This window comes from Pongo pygmaeus, chromosome 12, assembly GCF_028885625.2.
Source record: "Pongo pygmaeus isolate AG05252 chromosome 12, NHGRI_mPonPyg2-v2.0_pri, whole genome shotgun sequence".
NCBI lineage: Eukaryota > Metazoa > Chordata > Mammalia > Primates > Hominidae > Pongo > Pongo pygmaeus.
The window spans coordinates 108617593-108642279 of record NC_072385.2 but is presented as its reverse complement, the minus strand read 5'-3'; the positions used below and the strand labels follow the sequence as shown (position 1 = coordinate 108642279).

Below are 24687 nucleotides of genomic sequence, written 5' to 3'. Positions count from 1 at the left end.
GTTCCCCTCCAGATGGGGGCTGAGACCCAGGGTGAGAGTGTGGTAGGGAGGGGCCTGCATAGACAGTCCAGGGAGATCTTAGTCCAGCCTGGGATTCTGGCAGGCCCTCTTGCTTCCCTTCCAGAGGGAGGCCAGGAGTCAGGGGCCTGGTCCAAGCCTTAGGCCCAAGACCAAACAGCCAAGTCCCCTGGCTTCTCAGGGCCTCCAGTTCTCTATGCAGAAAACAGGGAAATGTGGCCAGGCGTGGTGGCTCACGCCTGTAATCCCAGCACTTTGGGAGGCCAAGGTGGGCGGATCACTTGAGGTCAGGAGTTCGACACCAGCCTGGCCAACATGGCGAAATCCCGCCTCTACTAAAAATATAAAAATTAGCCGGGAATGGTGGCGCGTGCCTGTAATCACAGCTACTTGGGAGGCTGAGGTGGGAGAACTGTTTGAATCCAGGAGGTGGAGGTTGCAGTGAGCTGAGATCACGCCACTGCACTCCAGCCTGGGCAACAGAGTGAGACTCCGTTTCAGTAAAAAAGTAAATAAATAAATAAGAAAACAGGGAAATGTGAGGGTGGGATGTGAAGAATGGGGTATCTGCAGCTGGAGGGGTACCACCCCATCACCTGGTCTTAAATGTCTCCAGGTCCCTGCAGGACACACATCACTGCCATCGACAGCCCAGGCACGTATGTGTTGTGTGTGTGCACAGGAGGGTACATAGGATGCGACACTCACCAGGGGGTGCTTGCGCTTCCTCCCAGGCCGCCCCACCTTCCGTGCCGTGGTGCTGGGCTCTTGGCGCTCCTCCTTGCCACGCGGCTCCTCCTGCTCCTCTCCGTCCTGCAGGCACAGACACAGCCTGTGAGGCCAGAGGTGGATCCAAGCAGTGTAGCATTCCAGGCCTGTCTGGGGCTGGCCCTGGCCTCCCTTCCAGCCCCAGCCTCCTCCTGTCCCACGAGCCACACTTCCAGGGCTGTGTAATATGCCCCCACCAACTCCCCTCCTGCCTGGTGAGGCTTGAGTCACCCCTCAGAGCCCCACTTAAAATATATCCTTGGCCAGGCACCGTGGCTCACGCCTATAATCCCAGCACTTTGAGAAGCCAAGGCAGGAGGATCCCTTGAGGCCAGGAGTTTGAGACCAGCCTGGGCAACATAGTGAGACTCCATCTCTACAAAAAAAACCCACACCCATATATATATCTAAATAACATATTATTTAGATATATAAATTATATATTATTTAGATACATAAATAATATATATTTATGTATCTAAATAATATATAATTTATACATATATAAAAATAATACATCCTTGGGGGAACTTCAGGGCAGACGCTGCTGCCCCAGCAGAAGGCATCTCTCTCTCTTTATGACCACATTTTCCGAACCATAAAATCATAACACAAGCTCTGATAAAGGATTTGAGTTAAAAGTTTATTTATACGAGAAAGCTTTCACAGATACACAATTACATTTGTGATCTACTTAATGAATCACCTTTATTGAAAATAAAATCGCTGGGCGTGGTGGCTCACACCTATAATCCTAGCACTTTGGGAGGCTGAGGCAGGTGGATCATGAGGTCAGGAGATTGAGACCATCCTGGCTAACACGATGAAACCCCATCTCTACTAAAAATACAAAAAATTAGCCGGGCATGGTGGCTGGCGCCTGTAGTCCCAGCTACTAGGGAAGCTGAGGCAGGAGAATTGTTTGAACCTGAGAGGCAGAGGTTGCAATGAGCCAAGATCATGCCACTGCCCTCTAGCCTGGGAGACAGAGCGAGACTCTGTCTCAAAAAAAAAAGAAAAGAAAAAAAAGACAATAAAGTGAAAAGAAATATTAAATTTAGCAATATCCATTTGAAGTCCAGGCAACACTCGAAATGGACAACTATGGAAAGTGGAGAACTTCTAAAGCTGTGAACACCCCTGCCATGTGGAGCTGGCACCGCGCATGCCTGTCAGCCTGCAGGAGGATCTCAGGGACCAAATCTCAGCTCCTCTCCATCTCTTGCATTCACCGAGTTTGGAACAGAAGTTTGTTTTACTCCCCACCCCTCACATAACACCTGTGCACGGCTGGGCCCTGACATGCTTGTCTCCTGGGGCACAGAGACATAAACCTAGAAAGTCCTGCCTCACTACTCCAGCCTGGCCACAAACCACCCACAAGTCCCTTCTGACTCAGCCGGGCTCTGGCATGACTAATCCCCAGCAGAAATGATGCTGGGAAAGCGGGGAGAAAGACGCCCTGACCCTGCAGACGGACCACAGGCTGCTCTTCATACCCTGCACGATGTCAGGAGCCAAAGATGGCTTTTGGGCCCTCCCCAAGGAGGGGCCAACCCAGGGCAGTGCTGGCAGCACAGAGGGAGAAGACGGTCCACAGCTCTCCTGGAGACCTGAGTAAGATGGCCCTCAACATCCTACTCAACTTTCATTTTTTGTGATTGCAAAATACCTTGTGGTTTGCCACATTAATTTTTAGGTGACAGTGGGACACACAAATGGAAACCTACTGTGCCAGCTGTAGATATAAGACCAGCGGGAAGAGCATCCCTGGCCCCTCCATCCATCCTCCAGCTGAGGCATGTCTGCGGGGCAGACCATCACGGCTCAAGTTCTGGGAGGCCTCCAAAGACATGCACATGGAGGGTGAACAGAGGTGCCCGGTCTTAGCATAGATGGTGGCCACAGTCAAGCTGGAGAGAGGCAGAGCTCACACAGGAGATAGAGAGAGAATGCTCGGAGGTGCAGAAGAGGACCCTGGTGTGTTGTGGGAGCAAGGAAGGGGAGGGCTGCCAACGCCGGAGACCAAAGCTGTCTGAGAAAGATACTGAGGATGAGGAGCCTTGGCTAGGGGTCAGAACGGCTGACCTTCAAGAGCACTGTCACTAAGCTGTGCAGAGTGACACGGCAGTGAGGGCTGGAGAAGGGCCAAAGACGGCAACTTAAGGAGCTCAGCAGAGGAAGCAACTGGAAAGGATGCCAGGGGACTGGGGAGCCCCGTGCCATCTGTGGAGGGAGAGGCCAGCCCCGAGGCCAGAGATCCTTCAGGGGCTCTTTTCAGGAAAGCACAGCAGAGGGGCGGTGAGGGCAGAAATGCTGTGGGAGGAGGAGCGAACTCGCAGGAGCCTTCATGAGGGCTCAGGGTGCCCAAGGGCACACGCCCCATGGGAGGGGAGGCCTGCTGCTTCTGAACCATCTTCTGAAGACCCCAGACCCCCCAGTGTAAGAAAGAATCACACAGAGAGGATGCATTGCCAGTGCAGCTTAGTATTTGTGAAGGTTCTGATTGGATCTACACAACTGTTAAGAATTTCAGGCTGAGGTGGGGCTTCTAATCCGATTCTACCGGTGCCAAATGGGCACCGTCTTGATCAGCACTTGTAAAATCATTAGGGGTCATGTGAGGTCATGGAAAGAGCAAAGTGGGCATGAGCCCAGCTTGTCCATTTCCTAGTTACAGGAGCAGCCTCTCGGAGCCTCAGTTTCCTCATCCATAAAATGGGGGTAGGGAGGTGTCCATCCTGTCTGCTTCTCAGGTTTTGAGAAGACAGCTTCACAAAGGGTCTGCCCCTTTGTCTGTGTCTGTTTTGTTTACTGCTGAATCCCCAGCGCCTAGGGCAGATGCTGGAAAAACTCCTACTGCCCATAAATTCTGTTCTTTAAACTATTTCTTTAACAAGCTGCATTTGTGACAGAGGGAGTCATTTGACTTTCTTTTATTCTGAACTAATCAGAGATGTGAAAGCCAACCAGAGCTTCTGATCAGTGAAAGGGAACCACAGTTACCACACAGCAATGACCTAAAAATAAAGACGCTTGACATTTCACGATGGGCACCAGCTTCCATTGGGCATGCGGAGAAAGCCTTTGGGGGCCCCGACAGGCCACCCCTCTGCCATATGCAGTCCTGCTGGCATCTCTCACCTACACCACGTGTGCCGGGCCTGTAGGTGTTCGGCACATTTTTTTCCCTGTTGGATTCAATTCCGTGCAACCCAGCCCAGGAGGAAGGGGTGGACCCCCCGGTGCCAGGCCACCTCTCCAGGTCCTGACAGGTCCAGAGAGGGCGGGGAGTGCCAGGCAGGGGTTCTGTGTGTAACCCACACCTGGTGCAAGGAGCTTTACGGCTGGCCCAGCATTCAGGCCCCGCATGCCTCTGGGTCGTGCTTGGAGTCTCCACGAGAACCAGGTCTGAACAACTCCTCGCCCTTCCCCTTGACATTTGGCCCTAAGCGCAGCGTTGTGAAAAGCACGTTCTCTTCTGCCAACTCTTCTGCGATGGAGTCAGGGCAAAGCGGGAAGCGATGCTTCTGCTCTGGGCCTGCCTGAGGTTCCCCCTGCGGAGGGAGGGGGCTAACACGCCGAGAAGGGTGAGCAGATGGCTCGGGCTGTGCCCCTCAACGGCTCCAAGGAAGCGTAGCAAGTGGTTCATTCTCGCATCTGTCACGGGGTCTGTTTTATTCCATATCTTTGCTGATGGGTTGAGCAAAGGAATGTAAAATATGCTTATCAAATCTGCAAGTAGCCCTGAATTAGGAGGCATTGCTAATACTCTGAAAGAAAAGAATCTGATCCGTGGTGAGGTGGGACAGCTGAAAAACAGTAACATAGTTTGCAGGAACAGATTTGAGCCCAGGTTGGTTTCCTCATCTGTCAAGCCAGGGGACTGAATTCGTCCACACTTCCAGTGCAGGGGGAGCGGGTGGAAATTCCAGACACGTAGGCTTTGGAGAGGGCAGAGCCGGGCTGGGAGTTTCGCTCTGCTCTTTGCTTAGGAATAACCTCAAGCTCTTTAACCTCCCTGAGTCTTGCTTTCCTCATCTATAAAATGGGATGATATCTACTTCACAGTGATGTTATAAGAATTAAATGAGGTGATGTAGCAAAAGCTGACACGTGATAGTCACTCAAGAACTGCTACCTTCCCCCGCTCCACACATCCTGATTCGTACTTCACTCCCACTCCATCCTCCCCATCCCCCTTCCTGCCTTGTGCAAATCCCAGCGCGCCGCCCACCATATGCAGCGATCCCTCACTATCACACAGAGCCCAACATCTGGCGGGCGCTCCTGCTGCAAGATATGTGGCAATACTGGGGCTCTGGGAGCTTTCCAAAATGCAAAGCTGATTATGCCACTCTGCAGAGCTTAAGCCCTTGCCACGGGGGTTCCCGGGGACCAGGAGGATCCAGCCAAGCGCCTCAGCTCATGTGCAGGACGGTCCCCAGGATTTGGCTGGATCGCCTCGGTCTCTTCTCCACACTGTGGTCCCAACAGACAGCACCAAGTGCGAAAGCAAACTGCTTCCGGCCTCATCCCCTAGGCATAGACTGTTCTCCTGACCGCACCACCTTCCCGTCAGGTTTATCCGCAAACTGTTACTCGCTTTTCCAGCCTTGTATCCTGAATTCCCTGACCCTAGGCCCCCTCCTCCCATCCCCTGCCTAGACTGAGCTGAAAGACCCTTCCTCTCCTATATTTCCCCTACCCAGCATGGCAACGGTCAGCTCCTTGAGGGAAGTGTGGGTGTCTGATTCATGCTGGCATCCAGAATGCCTAGACTGATGCATTTAGTCCAAGGCAGGCACTTGATGAATGACTGTCACAGAGTAGGTGCCTGACATGAGTCCACAGACGCAAACAGAGGCACACGTACAAATCTACAAACCCGTACAAATACAACTGTGTACGAGGTTCCAGTGCCTCTCGGATCTTTACGATTCCACATTAGGAAACAAGAGGACTAAAACGTCCCTTCTAGACTTAAACATAATTGTCACTTTGCATTTATGTCATTCTTTGCAGCTTTCAAAGCACCTTCACATTTGGTGGCCTGTGAGATTAGGTGGTTCCTCTCTCTAAACTTCTGAGGCTACGATCTGACCTACATTTCAACACTGCTCACTGGATGGATTATTTTAAGCCATATACAACGTCTCATTCTGATGCGCTGGGCTATGACGATAATAATCTCTCACATTTGCACTGTACATGGTAATTAACAAAGCATCTTCACATATGTTATTTCATTGTATTCTTACACTTTACAGAAAGCAGAGCTGGTATTATTTTTTTCTATTACACAGATGAAACACCTGAAGCTCAGAGAGATTATCTGACTTGCAGGGATCAGAGAGCCAGGAAAGGAAGCCTTTAGAACCAAAATTTACATCTTTTGTTTACCAGTCCATCGGTCTTTCTACTACAACATGCCGCTATACCCTACCATGTCAACAGACACACACACAGTGACACCATAAAGATACAGGCAATCCAAGGTCAAGGCACACTGGCATTCACAGGCACAGACACTCTGGGCTGGCTGTGCCCAGACACAGGACCCCTCCCCACAAGAGATTTATGTCTCTTGAGGCCCTCGCCTAGAGACAGCCAGCCTGATATACGTGTGTTCCCTTCAGTACTTAAACCGGATGCTACTGACCCAGCATCCACTGAGCAGATGTCTCAAGTTGGTGCTTCAGTCGAGGGGATGAACTTGCCGGATCTAGCCAGCTACTTGCCCAGGCCCCCTGGGACAAGAAGCATGCCCAGCCTTTGCCAGCTGGCTGGCTGGCCTCCCAGGGACTGTCTGTGGTTGTGGAATTCAGTGAAATGAATTGGCTTCTGCAAGAGGCAGAGCCCTGTCCCGGGACCAGGCTCTGCAGAGCTACAGCCACATGCTTGCGTACCCCAATGCTGCACAGACACACACATATGTTTGCACACACACCCGTGCCCAGGCCAACCTGCAGAGGCCGATCCCAGCGTGAGGGGCCAGGCAGTGGGCTGGGAATCACTGTAGATGCGCATGGGCCCAGAGCCCTCCAAAGCCCCCTACTTTTTCTGATGTCAGTCACCTTCCAAGGCTCATCAGCCCTTTATTTCAATTATTCAGCAACATCCAACAAATAACCATTGACTGCTTAGGTGGTGTCACAATTACTGAGGAAAGCCTTCCATCCTCCTGAAAGGCCACTCTCCTGGAGGGGAGGGGCCATGTCTCATTGGCGCCTCTGAGTCCCCCACAGCTCCTGGGTACTTGCACACAGAGGTGTTCCAGAAATGCTAAATAGCTGACAACGGTGGTGCCCGTCTGGTTCCCAGGCCCTCCTGCCAGGGCTGCAGCCCCTTGTCCACAGCCTGTCCACCTGGCTGGGGCCTCACTGTCTTCTGGAGGTGCAGGGTGGGCCAGACCTCACACACACAAGCAGCACACCTCAGCCCTGTCCACCTCTGAGGTCTCTATGTCATAAGGCCAGACACAGGGGTGCACTCAAAAAATCTATTGAGCACCTACTGTGTACTGGATACAAAGATAAACAAATAGGAAACTCGGTTTAGAGGGAGACAACAACATGTAAACAAGTACCTGATGCCATGCTGAGCCCAGAGTGGAGTCTGCTACTGCTCTGCCTGTGGCCACTTCCATGGCACCAAGCCCACACATGTCTGCTCCTTCAGTAGCACACTCGGCTCTGCCAGCCCTTGCTTAATAGAGGGGAAGATCCAGATAAAACTACTTTGTAGCCATGTGGCCTCTCTAAGCCCCAGTTCCATGGGGATGAGGAACCTCTGATCATCATCCTGCTCTGGGCGCCTCCTAACTAATCGTGATGACGGAGTGAGTCAATTACCGTGCAGAGAACACTCCTTTACATGCCCTTCCATGCAGCACAAACATTACGTGGGATGATTACAAGGAATATCCCTAATGCCCTGTGGCTCTCTGCAGAGGCAGCTGCAGGGCATGACCGGGACTCCTGTGCCAAGCCCAGGTACCAGAGAGGAAATGCTCATTTCCCAATTATCCTGGGACACTGCTCCACCGCTCAGCTCTACTCTTCTTTTTTTTTTTTTCCCAGCCAGGGTTTCACCATGTTGGCCTTGAACTCCTGACCTCAGGTGACCTGCCCACCTCAGCCTCCCAAAGGGCTAGGATCACAGGCATGAGCCACCGCACACCGCAGCTTTTTTTTTTTTTTTTTTTTTTGAGATGGAGTTTTGCTCTTGTCACCCAGGCTGGAGTGCAATGGCGAGATCTTGGCTCACTGCAACCTCCACCTCCCAGGTTCAAGTAATTCTCCCACCTCAGCCTCCCAAGTAGCTGTGATTACAGGCACACACCACCACGCTGGGCTAATTTTTGTATTTTTAGTAGAGACGAGGTTTTGCCACGTTGGCCAGGCTGGTCTCGAACTCCTGACCTCAAGTGATCCATCCGCCTCGGCCTCCCACAGTGCTGGGATTCAGGCGTGAGCCACTGTGCCCGGCCCATTCTTCTATTCTGCACAGCTGAGCCTGGCCTTTCCTGCCCTGGCCCTGGGCGACTCACCTTCTCGGCAGGGCTGGGCTCCATCCCTAACCCGGCCATTAAGAGCAGGAGGGACCCAAGCGACTATGGCCTCTCACCTAGGCCCCTGAAGGGATCTACAGCCCCTGCCATCAGGAGTTAGGTCTCATCACCATTTGCCTTGTTTTACTTTTGTTCAAAGGATAAAGGGAACTCAGGCCTTTAGTGACGGATGACCCAAAGAGAGACAACATTCCCTTCACGTGCTAGGCTCTCAGTGGACTCTAAGCCCACACTCTGCCCACACTCTGTCCCCACCCATGGTTTCCTACTCTTCTCCCGCGCCCCTGCAATTCATGGGACGGCAGTGGGTCTAAACCACAAAGGTGTAGGTAGGTAGGCAGGTAGGTGGGTGGGTGAATGGGTAGGTAGATATCCAAAATAAATTATAAAGCTAACTTAACATATGCTATGTCCTGGTGTTAACCACTTGCACACACCATCTCGTCTGAACCTCTCAAGCCAACTAGGAGCTGTTTTCCTGCTCACAGCCATGTTGCCAAGTCACGTGACAGAGTCCAGATTCAACACAGGCCCTTCTGCAGGGGCCAAACAATCCCCACCCAAGACTCTACTGACCAAGGTTAACTAAATTTGACATGTAATAATGTCCAATTTAAGAGAATTTTAGAGAACCTGAAGCCCAAAATGTAGGTCCTGCTCAGCTCAGGGATGGGCACCGTTTACATCACAAACATGCTAAGCACACCCAACCCTCTCCTAACTCCCCCAAGATCAGAGTGAGCGCATTATCGCTCGCTGGGTCTCTGAAGAGGTGAGGGTGCAGCGGCTTTTTCTATAGCTATTTAAACATACTAAGAAGGATGCTCTTTGAAATGACCTTACCGCAACCACTGTCAAGCAAAGAGCCAGCCCTAAGTGACCATGTGGGGGCATCTGAGTGCAAGAAAGGCAGAACATGCCCAGGAGCAGGCGACAGACCGCGGGCAGCAAGAATGACTGCCACTGGAACTGGCAGGGACCCCACCCAAGGATGGAGGCCCTTGCACTTGCAGACCAGAGTGGAGAGAGCCCACGAGAAATCAGTGGCTGCCAGGCCTCTGGGCTGGACTTTGATGGGGAGGGGAAAGGAGGAACCACAGCTCCAATGCTGCCCACAGACGCATACACACACACACACACACATGTGAAAACACATAAGTGCTGTGTTTCCCCAGGACAAAGATGCACCCCAGGTGCAGCTTCTACTACAGGCAGGAGAAGGCTTGATCAGAGGAGCTGCCCAGCAGGCCCCACCCACCCCTGGGGGGCACGCATGGCTGACCCACCTCGATGTCTTCCTACCCCTCTACTAGGCCCTCCAAGTACAGTCACTCAGTTCATCCAACAGCCTTGAGGAGCCCTGCTACATGCTAACTACCTGGAAAGGTACCTATGTCTGAAGAAAGGGAGGCAGGAAGAGAAGAGGAGCGGTATGTCCAGGGAGGGAGAGGCAGGGAAGGAAGGAGGGCAGGAGGCAGGAAGAAATGGCAAGAAGCTGCGTGTCTGCAGCAGTGCCTCCATCTGGTGTGTGTGCCTGTACACGCAGGTGGTGTGTGCAGTTCTTGCTGGAGATGAAGTGCCCCCAACTTCTCCCCAAGGGCAAGAGCGCTATTATGCAGTGAAAGGCTTTCTCCTGCAGCAAAAGTCCAGGGGAGGACTACGAATTCTCATCGCATCACCGCCGGGCGGCACTGTTCACCCCATCACCCTTCACGCAGGAGGCAGCCTAAGGAGCACAGAAGCCAGCCTCATTCCAGCCTTAGCACTACCACTTAACAAGCTGTGTGACTCTAGGCAAGTGACTTGACCTCTCTGAGCTTCAGTTTAGCCCTTAATAAGATAGAATGATGAAAATAATAGTGTCTACCTTATGCGGCAATTATAAGAATTAAATAAGATAGGCCGGGCGCAGTGGCTCACGCCTGTAATCCCAGCACTTTGGGAGGCCGAGGCAGGTGGATCATGAGGTCAGGAGATCAAGACCATCCTGGCTAACAAGGTGAAACCCGTCTCTACTAAAAAAAAAAAAAAATACAAAAAATTAGCTGGGTATGGTGGGCACCTGTAGTCCCAGCTACTCAGGAGGCTGAGGCAGGAGAGTGGCGTGAACTTGGGAGGCGGAGCTTGCAGTGAGCCGAGATCACACCACTGCACTCCAGACTGGGCAACAGAGCAAGACTCTGTCTCAAAAAAAAAAAAGAATGGAATAAGATAATACGTGCACATAGCGCCCGGCAGTCAGTGTTCAATGCATCTTAGCCATTGTGTTTCTGAGGCCAGAGGAAAGGGGGCGGCACTGAGACCAGGAGCCTGGCCTGGGGCTGTGGACTCCCCTCTGATTCATATTTGGGGATCTGAGGTGGCCCTTGGACTGTTCTTGGTCCCCTGTCCTGCTCCCTCTGCCCCCCACCCCCCGCCCTCTGCTCCATACTCCCCTCTAAGCTCTCAGCCTCCCCACTGCTTGCCTCCCCACCCACCCTCCACGAGGCCAGCCCCCTCCCTCTGCTGCGGCAACATTTACCAGCTGACTCGCCCTGACCACAGCCCCAGAGCTCGGCCTGCCTCCTCCCCATCTCCCCAAGCAGCCCCGCTCTGCCCACCATATGGATGGCGGGTAGGGCAGGCGGCAGGTGCCAGGGGGACACACACAGGCCACTCTGTACACTCCCAGCCACAGCATGGCTGCCTCAGCCCAGCACCCACAGCTCTGCACTCCGCCTCCCCGATCCTGGGCTCTGGGATTATTCTCCTGTGGGAGGGTCTTGGCTACTCTCATTTTTCTTTCCGTTCTATCCGTAAAATATTTCCCGAGCACCCACTCTGTGCTATTCCAGATCCTGGGGATTCACATGGAAGAAAAGGGCCACGACCCTGCGCTCCAGGCTAGCAGTGGGCAGAAGTTATCTACACCAATAGTTCTCAACATCTGTGCGCAACAGTATCCCCTGGAGGGATGGTTAAAGGTGCCCGGCTGGGTCCCATTCCCCGAGTTCTGGCTCAGCAGGTCTGGAGTGGGGCCTGAGCTTCGCCTTCCCAGGTGATGCTGAAGTTGCTTGTTTGGGGATCCCACTTCGAGAACCACTGGTCCCCTGCAAACTATAATACAAGGCCGACTACAGCCTGGGCTTTGAGGCTTTGACCAGGGAGGAGAAGAGATTAGGGAAAGGGCCCACACGGCAGAGGGAGCAGCATAAACAAAGACCTGGAGACTCCAGGAAGTATGGGAGTGGGGCTGGAGTGAAAGGTGCATGGAGGTGTGGCTGCGGGCGGCGGCGGGCAGAGGCTAGAGAGACACATGGGGCCAGGCAGTGGAAGGGCCATTGTTTGGCCACACCCCTTCCATCTGGCTTGCCAAACAGTTCCTTTGTGCACAGTGCCCCTGGCACCTGTGCCAGGCTCCCTGGGCTGCAGACCAAGCCTGTGTCTTCCTCTCTGCAGCTACCAGCACCCCTGCCGCAGGCCTGGCTTTCATGGGCTGCTGTGGTGGCTGTCAGTGTCTCTCCCCACCCTCCCTGGGCGGCTCCCTGGAGGTGCTGGAGCCAGCCCAGAGGTGCCGGGGAAGTGTGCCAGGTGAGCCAACATGCGTGGTGTAGGTGTGGGCGGCTGGGGAGGAGGCCTGGCTATGGCCTGGCCCTTGTCTATCCAGATCGCTGCCATCTTTTGGCATGACCCCCTGCCTGCTGGTGTGTGAGTGTGCACACTCTATCAGCACCGGGATCTAGGGCTGGGTGTGTGTTTGTTGCCGCTTGAGCCAGAGCAGTTACTATGGGTAGATAATAATAGCAATCGTAATCCCTCATAATTGGACCAGACTTTGCTGTCTGCAGGTCACTTCTATGCCCATGACCTCATCTGACTTCCACAACCACCCTGTAAAACAGGCAAGGCTGGAGTCACTATCCCCATTTTCCAGCTGAGCAAACACAAGCCCAGATGGCCTGAAGTCACATCTCCAGTAAGTGGCATACTCAGGACTAGGACCTAGGATTTCTGACTCCTGGTCCAGCGTTGCTTCTCAATCCTGAACTATTATAACGCAGATCCTGACCTGCTCCCGTCCATCAGTGACGGCCTGGGGCTCTGCAGCTCAGAGCAGCAGCAGCGGCATGGGAATACAGTCCAGTAACAGGAGGAGTTTGTCCCAGCTGTCCCCACCCTCCCCACCTGTGGGGAGCAGCTGACCAGTGACTGCCAGTGCATCGATGGGGAGCTGCGTCAGCAACTGTCAGGATATCGGACCCGGAGTGGGGCGAGGCTCAGGGTCACCTTATCCGACAGAGAAAGCAAGCCAGGCCCAAGAAGGGGAGGGAGTCAGCCATGGCCACAGTTGCCACTCCAGAGCACAGGCGGCTGCAGGTGTCCCCAACTCTACGGCCAAAGGGCCTGGGTCTTCATGCTGCTTGAGTCCTGAGCAGGAGCAGCCTAGGGGCCCGCAGGTATCCAGGACTATCAATTATTTTCCCATGGATTCAGAAGGGAGGAGCCTGATCGGTCTCCCTGGGCGTCCTGCCCAGTGGGCCGCAGCGCATGCTGGCTTTCTGGCCTGCTCTGCATGACTGGGTGCACACACCCCCACGGTGCTCTACAGGGTGCTGGGCTGGGAAGGCAGGTCCCCGGGCGTCATGTGCACTCCTGGGATGTGTACATGTGTCCCTAGCAGGACCTATGCAGGTAGGGCTGTGGGAAGGGCTCGGACCTGGGAGACAGGAGAACAGGCTGTCATCTGGACCTGCCACTGCTCAGCGGGGCTCAGCTTCCTCATCTGTAAGCTGGGGCCATCTGTCCCTGCCCCATTTGTCTCAAGAGTTGTCCCCAAGGACCAAATAGAACCATTGATGGAAAACTAGGAAACAGAAACACACTCTGAAGAACGAGTAAACCCAGGAAGGAGCTGAGCACGCGAGAGGGAGGTCTCAGAGCTGACACCCTTCAGGTAGGGTGCTGGCTGCCTTTAGCCCCAGAGTACCCAGGGCCCCCACAGCTGGTGCCAGGTGTCCACCTTTGTTCCAAAAGAACCAACTGCTGCCCCCATGAGCATGCCGGGCTACTCCCAGACACCACCAAGCAGCACAACCCTCAGCGCTACTCAGGGGAAGGGGAGCAGGTAGGGGGAGCTGTGGACAGAGGCACAGCAGACAGACATGCCAGGAAGGCCTGTGGCCATCATAAGATCCCCTGGAGGGTGGCAGTGAGTTCACCATTCCACTGACAGAGGGCAACACAGTCCAGTGCTGGGGGTTAAGGGGTAGCTTTTCCTATCATGGGGACACAGCTTGGTAAGGTCCCAAGGCAGCCTGTGGGGACCCAGCAGGGACTCCCATCAGTCTGATGTAATCTCCTCTGACTGATTTAGGCACAACCTGGAGTTCAGCAGAAGGATGGAGAGGCCACCCCCAACTAGATTCTGAAAACACGGAGGTCACCAGCTCCGTGGCCAAAAGCCATACCAAAGATCACCCAGCAACATTCACTTGGGAGTCTGGGGTGGGGGGCGGGGACAGGAAATCAACATCTCCAAAGTGTGCTGGCGCCACACTGAGCCTAGCCTGTGCCTCCGTCTGTGTGGGAGGGTGGGCCCCTGCGGCCTCGTGTCTACTGTGCCCCAGCGCAGAACTTGTCTTTGGTCCCCTAGAAGCTGCTGAACACCTTAAGGAAACAGAGGCAGCTGAGAGAAAAAGTGATTCACGTGAAGGCCCACGGCTAGTAAGAGGCGGGTCAGAGAAGGAATCCAGGTTCTGGGACTCTCTGTGAGGCCGAACCCTCACAATGGCACAGACCTGGGCTTTGAGCCACTGTGCGAACGCCATGGGGGTTAAAAGCCTGGGTCCTGGAACCAAATGCCTGCTCCATCACCAGAATTGAACCTCTGCAAGCCTCTGTTTCCTCATCACCCAAACAGGGATGTGATGGTCCCACACCCTGTCGTGAGCACTGAGTGATGTGGTCACGCGCTTAGTATGACAAGCCGGCTGTCATCACATAGGGACAGGGCTCTCCCTCTCCCAGGCCAGAGGGTCCCCAGCAGAGCCCGCTGCTCACCTTTCGGTCCTCCTCCCGCTCCGCAGCAGAGCTGCTGGTGTCCCCGGGGCCGCTGGAGGGCATGGCGGGCAGCTGGGCGCCGGGAGGCAGGCTGGGGCTGCGCGGGGCTGGGGGGCTGCTGGGCTTTGGGGAAGGAATTATCGTGGTCTTTGGAGGCGAGAGTTAAAACTTAAACATAGATCCCGGTGTTGAGCCCTCTGGTGAACGGTGCCTCTGTCAGCCTGTGGGTGGGGGCTTCGATGGCTCCACCTGTGGGGGAGAGAAGAGGATCAGTGGGGTGGAGCACCCCACCCTCCCTGGGTCAGGCCCTCAGCCCAAGGTCACACCTGGCCTGTGAGGCCTGGGGTCTTGCTCCTCCTCCTGGCCTCACCAGCACCCCAGAGAGCAGGGAAACCGAGGCAGGCTCCTCTCAGGGCCACCTCCTACCCCAGCAGCCTCTGAGAGCCTTGGAGTGGCAGCAGTCTCCCCTCCGTGTCGCTGCGGCCAATGGGTGCCACTTCTGGGACCTCCAGCTGCCTCCACCTCCTCCCTTCTCTTCATTCACAGCTTCTCTCTCCTTTGAAAGCTTCCCGCATCCTCCCTCCCACCCCAACCAGCCCCTGGGAAATCCCAGCCTCCCCCAGAGGCCCCTAGCCCGGCTACATTTTCCTTCTAATCTGTCCTCACCCCCACCCCCACACCTCCCGCCACGTGGAGGAAGTGAGTGCAGTCACAGGATGTAGTGAAATGAATGTCACCTCACTTCAGGACCAGCGCCTGGGCCCGGAGAAAGCTGAGGTCTGAGCTCAGGCTGCAGGCCTGGTTGGCTCTGGCCTAGGAAGGAGAGGCCACGGCCACGGCCACGGCCACACTGAGGCAGGAGTGAGTCTGCTCTCTCCCCCACCCCATGAAGCAGCCTCATTTGCCTGCAGAGTTGGTGGGCTTGAGGGGTCCTCTGAACCCACACGGCTGAGTTTTAGGGGCTTTTCTTCCCTCTGCTCCAGGTGTAGGCCTCAAGCCAGAGAAATAACAAAGCCTGCAGCTCAGGCCACAGCTGGGGTGGGGGTGTTGCTGCCTCAGCCCCCTCACTCAGAGACACACAAGAGCTCCCCTGCTCCCCACCCCCGGAGGAGGCGGCCGCCAAGCCCCTGCCTCGAGTGTGCCAGGGCCCAGGAGGGGATTGGCAGGCGAGGGAGAGCGGGAGGCAGGCTGGATCTGGGCCCACCCACACCCTTCCCCTTCCAGTTCCTGGTTCTGCTTCCCCAGCTCCCCCTCCCTCCTGGGCTTCTCCTCCCATCCCCCTCCAGCCAGGGCTCCCTGGAAAACCAGGACCGGGAGAAAGCGCAGGCTTGGCTCTCCCACAGGCCCAGCCCCTTTCTCCAGGGGTGCATCGTTGCCTGGGAGTGGGTGCCCCAGCCCTGGCTCTGCCCCAGGGGGTAGTGGGAGGAAGGAGCTGGCAGGAGGAGCTTCTTAGGGCCAGGACAGGAAGAGTTCCATCAGGTCAACCCAGAAAGGCTGGAAGTGGACCTGCCCCACAGCTGAGCCCTGAGGCAGCCCAGGTGCACTGCGTCCATTCCCCATACCCCCAAGCACAGCGCAGTGCTGGGCTCAAGGAAGGTTTGCTGCACGGGTCCCAAGAGGGTGGACGGCAGCGGAGAGCAGCTCCATGGGCCACATGTCACTCAGGGCCTGGCTGGTGCTCTGCATCTGGGCAGCTGCTGTGCTGTGCCCAGTTTACAGGTGACGCTAAGATCAACAAGGCCAGGACCCGTCAGAGGCATGAACCCAGATCTCTCTGACACTAAAGCTCTGAGGGGTTGGGGTCACGTCCCCCAACACACACCACAGAAGCAACTCTGAAGATCCCAACAGAGAACTGGTCCAACCCAGAAGCACTCGGCTCCCAGCCCTTAGCAGCCAGTGATTCCCTGTCAAGCCCCACTCCCCACTTGTTACCACAGACATCTCCAGCCACCCCAAAACCAAAACCTTCAAAAGGGTCAGGGCAGAGTCTGATAGGAAAGAACGTTGAGCCCGAAGTCTGTAGGGGTGGGATCTACTCCTGACGGAGGCTTCCCCGGCCCTCAGTTTCCCCACCAATGAAATGGGAGAGCAGGACCCCTTCTATTAATAGCTCTGACCGGCCAAGGAAGCTGTTGCGGCCCCACAGGCACAGTGGACACGCAAGGGGCTGACAAGGACAGGGCACCCCAAATGGAGTTGGGGGAGACCCAGGCATAAAGGAAGCGGGGCGGGAGGGTTGTCTTGATGCTGCCCTAGGCTTAGGGACACCCAGAGGGCATCTGTGCCGCCACGGGTGCGGCGAGGTTCAGAGAAGCTCTGGAGAGGAAGGAAGCTGGAGGGAAAAGCAGAACTTCACAGGGCATTGGCCCCAAGGGCAGACACCCCAGACAGGAAAGGAAAGGAAGATTCTCTTCCTCCTCCCCTTCCTCCACCCAAGACTCTGACATCTGAGCTGCGGAAACTGTCCTCACAGAAAACGCAGCTGACCTGGGTCAACCCTTTCGTGTTGCTCAATGGACCAGCCCTGTCAGCAGCAGTCCCTCAAAATCATGTCCATCACCTAAAATCCTCCAGTATGTGTCTGGGCAGGCCATGTACTACACAACTCTAGGGGTCCCCAGTTGGTGGCCAAGGTCCCAGACCTTGACATAGCATTGCCCACCTACCCGTAGAGGCTTCATTCTTCCTTCAGGCAGCCCAGTTATGGGGAGTGGGCTCTCCTGGGCCCACAGTCCCAACACAACAGTGGGTGTCCACCACACCGGTCCTTCCACCGCACAGCCCTGGCTGCTTCCAATACCAGAGCGTTCTCCTCACCTGGGCCAAGGACTGCACTGCAACCACCACCGCCACTAAAAAACCCTTGCCAAGAACCCTACCACCATGCAAAGCAGCTTTTATTTCCTCCTTTTAGAGTCCACAGTGACCATAAATAATGTTTGTAACAGCCACTTAAAAAATTTCAAGGAATCCCACCATGAAAACAACTTCGTATCACAGCTGATATGATCACCATCTCCACTGCTTCAACTATAAAACTGTTGTGGAAAAAGAATTGAAAGCTTTGAATATGCATACCAAGCCTCACTACCTTCTAAATTCAATGCAGTAGAAACATTTTTTGTTAGTTTGTTTAGAGCAGTTTCTTGCTCTGTCACCCAGGCTGGATGCAGTGGCAGTATCATAGCTCAATGCAGACTCAAACTCCTGGGCTCAAGTGCAAGTTTTCCTCCCGCCTCAGCCTCCCGAGTAGCTGGGACTACAGCCGTGTACCACCACACCTGGCTTTTTTTTTTTTTTTTTTTTTGTAGAAACAGGGTCTCCCTATGTTGCCCAGGCTGGTCTTGAACACATGGCTTCAAAGGATCCTCCCACCTCAGCCTCCCAAAGTGTTGGGATTCCAAGCATGAGCCACCACACCTGGCCAAAAGATTTTTTAAGACATAAAATCACAAGATTAGGCTGAACAAGAGAAGGAATACCACCAACAAAATTGTGGAATCTGGAAAGCAGACTTGTGACAGCCAAATTTCAGACAGGCGTGTGAACGCTGATATATAACACAGTCTTCAACAGATGCTTATATGATAGCACCAGGTACTCTGGCACTAGGGCTGAAGAGGATGCGTGTGTGAGAAACGAGAGGCTGAGCGAGAGTAGTGCATTCCTAGACCTTCCTCTACAAGTTTGAAGGTTTATCTGTAGTCACTGGAGGGCATAAAATAGGGGGTCTTTGCACAGAGTCACTTGGCACAGATGAAAACAAAGATGATATATCAAACCAAGGAGAGGAAGGTTATTTATTTATTTATTTTTTGAGACAGAGTTTCACTCCTGTTGCCCAGGCTGGAGTGCAATGCGGCGATCTCGGCTCACCGCAACCTCTGCCTCCAGGGTTCAAGTGATTCTCCTGCCTCAGCCTCCCGAGTAGCTGGGATTACAGGTGTGCACCACCAAGCCCGGCTAATTTTGTACTTTTAGTAGAGATGGGGTTTCTCCATGTTGGTCAGGCTGGTCTCGAACTCCCAATCTCAGGTGATCTGCCCACCTCAGCCTCCCAAAGTGCTGGGATTACAGGCGTGAGCCACCGCACCGGCCAGGAAGGTTATTTGAAATGCTGATGTCCAGTCTCTCAGGCTATTCCCCCACTGGGCTCTAAGAATACTGGCAGCCAGATAACTCTTTCCTTTTCTGGAGAATCGAATGAGCCTAAGAGGAAAGGTTTAAGGATGCCAATACCAACATCAGTAACAAAATGGGGTCAAAATGGCTTATTCAGGTCAGCCTATGTAGACCTGAAAACCAATAAGCCCGTCATTCTCAGAGCTTCCGATCAGTTGGGTTTGTTTGTTTGTTTGTTTTTGTTTTCCGAGACGGAGTCTTTCTCTGTTGCCCAGGCTGGAGTGAAGTGGCATGATCTCCACTCACTGCAACCTCCGCCTCCTGGGTTCAAGCGATTCTCATTTCTCAGCCTCCTGAGTAGCTGGGACCACAGGCGCCCGTCATCACTCTCGGCTAATTTTTGTATTTTTAGTAGAGACAGGTTTCGCCATGTTGGCCAGGCTGGTCTTGAATTCCTGACTTCAAGTGATCCACCCACCTTGGCCTCCCAAAGTGCTGGAATTACAGGCGTGAGCCACCGTGCCCAGCCAAAATTCTTAAAAAATAAACCAAATCTTAAACAATCTTCCAATTAGAATTATTTTCAGCCAAATTATAATTTAAGTGTGAGAGTAAAATAAAGACATTTTCTTTTCTTTCTTTCTTTTTTTTTTTTTTTTTTTTTGAGATGGAGTCTCACTCTGTCGCCCAGGCTGGAGTGCAGTGGTGCAATCTCGGCTCACTGCAAGCTCTGCCTCAGGGGTTCATGCCATTCTCCTGCCTCAGCCTCCCAAGTAGCTGGGACTACAGGCACCCGCCACCATGCCTGGCTAATTTTTTTCTATTTTTAGTAGAGACAGGGTTTCACCGTGTTAGCCAGGATGGTCTCAATCTCCTGACCTCGTGATCTGCCTGCCTTGGCCTCCCAAAGTGCTGGGATTACAGGTGTGAGCCACAATGCCGGGCCCTTTTCTTTTCTTTTCTTTTGAGACGGAGTCTCGCTCTGTTGCCCAGGCTGGAGTACAGTGGTGGGATCTCGGCTCACTGCAACCTCCGCCTCCCGGGTTCATGCCATTCCCCTGCCTCAGCCTCCCAAGTAGCTGGGACTACAGGCGCCCACCACCACATCCGGCTAATTTTTTGTATTTCTAGTAGAGACGGGGTTTCACCATGTTAGCCAGGATGGTCTCGAGCTCCTGACCTCGTGATCCGCCCGCCTCAGCCTCCCAAAGTGCTGGGATTACAGGTGTGAGCCACCGCGCCCAGGGTCTTTTTTTTATTCCTTAAATAGAGATGGGGTCTCACTATGTTGCCCAGGCTGATCTTGAACTCCTGGGCTCAAGTGATCCTCCCACCTCAGCATCCCAAAGTGCTGGGATTACAGGCGTGAGCCACCATGCTGGGCCCTAGTAAAGACATCTTCAGACATAGGAGGCCTCACGCTCCTTTCCCAGGAAGGACGGGAAGATGTCCTCTAATACGCATAAGATCCAGCACAGGAGAGATGGGAAGGGAGGCTCCAGGATGACGGGGAAAAGAGGCCACACGCCAGTCACCTGGCATGAGCCAGAGGAAGGCCAGCCTTCCCACAGAGACTGGGGCACGAGTGCCATCATCACCATGCCCTCTGCTGTCGAACTGTCTTTTTACCTGACAAAACTACACAGGTATCGCTTGTGGCCATACTCTGCTATCTAAACCCAGGAACTGAATAGATATTTTCTTTTTTTTTTTTTTTTGAGATGGACCCTTGCTCTCTAGCCCAGGCTGGAGTGCAGTGGCACAATCTCGGCTCACCACAACCTCTGCCTCGTGGGTTCAAGCAATTCTCTTGCCTCAGCCTCACGAGTAGCTGGGATTACAGGCGCCACCGCCATGCCTGGCTAATTTTTGCATTTTTAGTAGAGACGGGATTTTGCCATGTTGGCCAGGCTGGTCTCAAACTCCTAACCTCAGGTGATCCACTCGCCTTGGCCTCCCAAAGTCCTGGGATTAGAGGCATGAGCCACTGTGCCCAGCCATGAATGGATTTTGATATGGACAGATGTGTGTCCTGGAAGATATGCTCTAATGAGGGGAGTGAGCCAAGCAAGAGGAGGACACGAAAGCCAGAAAACAGAGATTCCAACCGGAAAGTAATGGGAATTCCAAAGATGACCACAAAAGGAAGTCACAGAACATCAGCTACAATGTGCCTAGAAAGCAACTAGCCCAGAGTGAAAGAGGACAGATAACTTAAAAAATGGAACTGAAACATCTTTTACCTGCTGTGACTGCCCGTGTGGAAAGCAATACTGATGGCTATTGGAAAGTGTGGTAGGCCCACCACAAAGAAGTGATAAATGCTGGAGGTGATGGATATACCAACTACCCTGTTTTGATCATTACACAATGTATGCATGTATTGAAACATCACATTGTACCCCATAGATATGCATAATTATTATGTGTCAGTTAAAAAGAAAAAAAGAAAAAGAAGACCTAAGGTAACAGTATTGTTATGGAAAAATAAAATTATATTAGAAGTTGTGGTAGGAATTAGCAACAGGTACAAAAAAATAAGGCAGACGAGAAACAAGGTAATTATTAACTTCAGGGAAAAAAAATGAAAAGAAACTATTATAGTGCACCACAAGGCTCAGCTGCGAATAATAGTTTTATCGAAATAATAAAATAAACACTGTATGTAGGTTTAACAAATATATGTGTGTGTATATATATATGTATATATGCATGTATGTACACACAAATTACTTTTGTATGTACCACAAAATTAATGCCTTAAAACAACACATTATCGGCTGGGCACAGTGGCTCACACCTGTAATCCCAGCACTTTGGGAGGCCGAGGAGGGTGGATCACCTGAGGTCGGAAGTTCAAGACCAGCCTGACCAACATGGAGAAACTCCATTTCTACTAAAAATACAAAAATTAGCCGGGCACGATGGCGCATTCCTGTAATCCCAGCTACTCGGGAAGGTTGAGGCAGGAGAATCACTTGAACCTGGGAGGTGGAGGTTGCGGTGAGCGGAAATCATGCCATTGTACTCCACCCTGGGCAACAAGAGCAAAACTCCGTCTTAAAAACACACACACACACACACACACACACACACACACACATTATCTTGCAATTCTGCAAGTCAGTAGTAAAAAAAAAAAAAAAAAAGAAAGAAAAAAAGATTCTCCTTACTAGGCTAAACTCAAGATGTTGGCAGGGCTGCATTCTTTTCTGGAAACTCTGGAAACTCTAAGGAGAATCCATTTCCTTGACATTTTCAACATCTAGAGGCTGCCCTCATTCCTTGCCACATGGTCCCCTCCAACTCCAAAGCCAGCGATGGCCAGTCTTTTTCCCATCACAGTACTCTCTGCCTCATCAACATCTCCTGCTCTGACTACTCTTCTGCTTCCATCTTTCACTTCTAATGACCCCTCTGATTACACTGGGCCCACCCAGATAATCCAGGATAATCCCCTCATCTCTAGGTCATTAATTTAATCACACCTGCAAAGTCCCTTTTGCCATGTAAGGTGACATATTCACAGGTCCAGGGGATTAGGACCTGTCCATCTTAGGGGGGCCATTATTCTGGCTACCAAATGCACAAAACATTTTTGAGGCTGGACATGATGGCTCATGCCTGTAATCCCAGCACTCTTGAGAGGCCAAGACAGGAGTATCACTTGGGACCAGTCTGATGACACAGGGAGATCCTGTCTCTATAAAAATTTACAAAATTAGCAGGGTGTGGTGGCACGTGCCTGTAGTCCCAGCTACTCCAGAGGCTGATGTGGGAGGATCGCTTGAGCCCAGGAGGTCGAGGCTGCAGGGAGCTGTGATTGTGCCACCACACTCCAGCCTGGGCAAAGATCGAGATCCTGTCTCAAAACAACCAACAACAAACAATTTTTTGAAAAAATATAAGAAGAGTACTGTCAATATTTAAGGAGGATAGCTGAAGAGTAGAAAGGTTGGACATGTAAGAGGATCTACTAAATAGGAAATCAATGGAAAATGTCTAAATAGATGAATCAAAAATATGCACTTTACTCAGAAATATGAGATGAAAATTGCTGGAAGAAACAGCCAAGAGAATCGAAAGCAGTTGCCTCTGAGAAGAGGATAAGGGTAGGAGTAGGCAAGGAATCACTGCATTTTGTTAGGAGGTTTTAGTACTATTCGACTTCTTAAATTATATGCATGTACTACTGTGAGTAAATAAAAATGAATTTTTAAACAGAGAGAGTGGGGATGGGAGAAAGGGCTTACATCCCAACTGCAGCCATCGGTTGCGTTTGGCCTCCATTTCCTCCTCTATAAATAAGAGTGTAGCTGAGGCCTTTCCACCTCTGTTGTTCTATGAAATCATCACGTCCCACAGAATAACCATCATCAGCTCCTCACACCCACACAGAGTTCCATCACCAGCTACAACACCGGTACCTCCCTCTCCACCCCCCACCCTCATGAAATGTTTAATCCTCCAAACACATCATTCCCACTGCGTCCAGCCCATGGGCAGCACAAGTCAGTGCTGCCTGCATCCGTAACCACAACCCCCGCTCACTCAGCCCCTTCTCAGACCAAAGAGCTACATCTCCACCATCTCCTGAAGCATCAGGACTGCTCCCCTGCACCACACTGTCCCCACTGCCGTCCCCACCTCGTCACCAACCCCAGCCACATCAGCAACCCCTAGATGACCACTCAAGCCTCCTCTCCATCTTCAGATTGAGAGACTGCTGGCCCCCCTGCCACCCCACAGTCTCTCCTCAACAAGGGCTTGCACATAATTATCCTCTTCCAAAACCAAAACTGTCACGGCCCACAAACCTAAATCCTCACTCCACCAAACACGATCCCAATATTCTCACCCCAAGGGCCCCTTCTTCTCCGTCTCAAGTTCTCTGTCTGAATGGCTGAAAAATATCTGACCATTTCTGTAGCAGGTCCTTCTCCCTCCCTCTGCTTGCGTTCTCCTTTTCCTCTAGTGGACTCTGGTTGTTCTGCTCTACCTAGATGCCTTCCCCTCCTTCCCGGTGGGAAACGCTTGTCAAAGGGTTTTGGTTGTGCCTGTGCTGACCTCAACCCTCACCCCAGGCAAGGGGTGAGCATGTGCCCAGGCAGAGCCAATCAGAGGCCTCCCTGGAACCTTTTAATCGATGCGAAGGAAGGATGCTAACATGGTCGATGTGAGTCAGGGGCTGCCAGCTGCTGTCTTCCCGCCATGTGGGTGAGCCTGCCTGAGAACGAAGAACTCAGAGATAAAGACAGAGGGATAAAGCATTGCAGTCACTGTCTGGACCCCTGGTCTTGCTGTTCCTGGAGGCAGGGACATCTCTGAACTTCCGGGGACTGTGAGCTTTCACTGCTTTGGTATGAGTCTACGACTTGTGGCTGACACCCTCCTGACTTAAGGGCTAATCTCAGTCCCCTCCAGGGCTCCCTGGGAGGCCAACTGTGGGGCTTCCAACACTGGCCTTATTTCTTACCAGCTGTGTGGCCTGAGGCGAAAACTGTGCCTCAGTTTTCTCAGCTGTAGAGTGGGGGAAAGAATTCTCCACCTCACAGCGCTGCTGTGAAAATTAAAATGGAATGTCCTAAAAATGCTTCCAAGAGCGCCTGGCACAGAGAAAGTACTCAATAAATCTTAACGATGATTACTCTCAGATTCAACCAGCCCGCAGATTTCTCTCCTTTCTTGAAATCCCTGGAGTTCCTCTAAGTGGCCTTCGCTCAGGCAGGAGCTTGTACTTAAGCTCCTCTGACATGCCAGGCCCCGTGAGCAGAGCTTTACAATGTCAACATCTCATTAATCCTCACACCTCACCCCAACCCTTTGAAGTGGGTACTATTTTTATCCCCATTTTCCAGATGAGAATAATGAGGTATGGAGAGATTAATAAAACTGCCCAAGGTCACACAGTGGGTAAGGGGTGCAGCCAGACACAGTCCAGGTCCATCCCACTCAGAAGCTCACAGCTCTCCACTCCCTCTCTCACAGTCAGCATGTGACTGCTGCAGATCTACATTGACTTTGGGCACGGACTGGCCAGAAAACAAAGTTTCCAGTCAGTCTCTCTCTCCTGGTCAGGCTTGTCTGCAGTGGGAGTGGGGAAGGAGGGCACTGGAGCCTTCTAATCACAGTATTCAATGCCCTGCCAATGCAGCGGTCATTCA

General features: G+C 52.8%; 1 protein-coding gene across 4 annotated transcripts in view; it reads right to left on the bottom strand.

Annotated features, from left to right (window-relative positions):
- Window positions 1–24687, bottom strand: part of DNMT3A (DNA methyltransferase 3 alpha) — a 114879-nt gene that overhangs the window by 71877 nt on the left and 18315 nt on the right. For 3 of the 4 annotated variants that reach the window (XR_008500533.2, XM_054474861.2, XM_054474859.2), the window contains exons 2-3: window positions 14399–14647; window positions 727–831 (exon numbers count right to left, since the gene is read on the bottom strand). Coding sequence is in view for 3 of the 4 variants with exons in the window: in XM_054474861.2 (XP_054330836.1) it covers window positions 727–831; window positions 14399–14461 (168 nt within the window). In the remaining variant the exon portion in view is untranslated. Of the gene's footprint in view, window positions 1–726; window positions 832–14398; window positions 14648–14724; window positions 14935–24687 lie in introns of those variants that run through there. The other variant, XM_054474860.2, reaches the window with a different exon arrangement.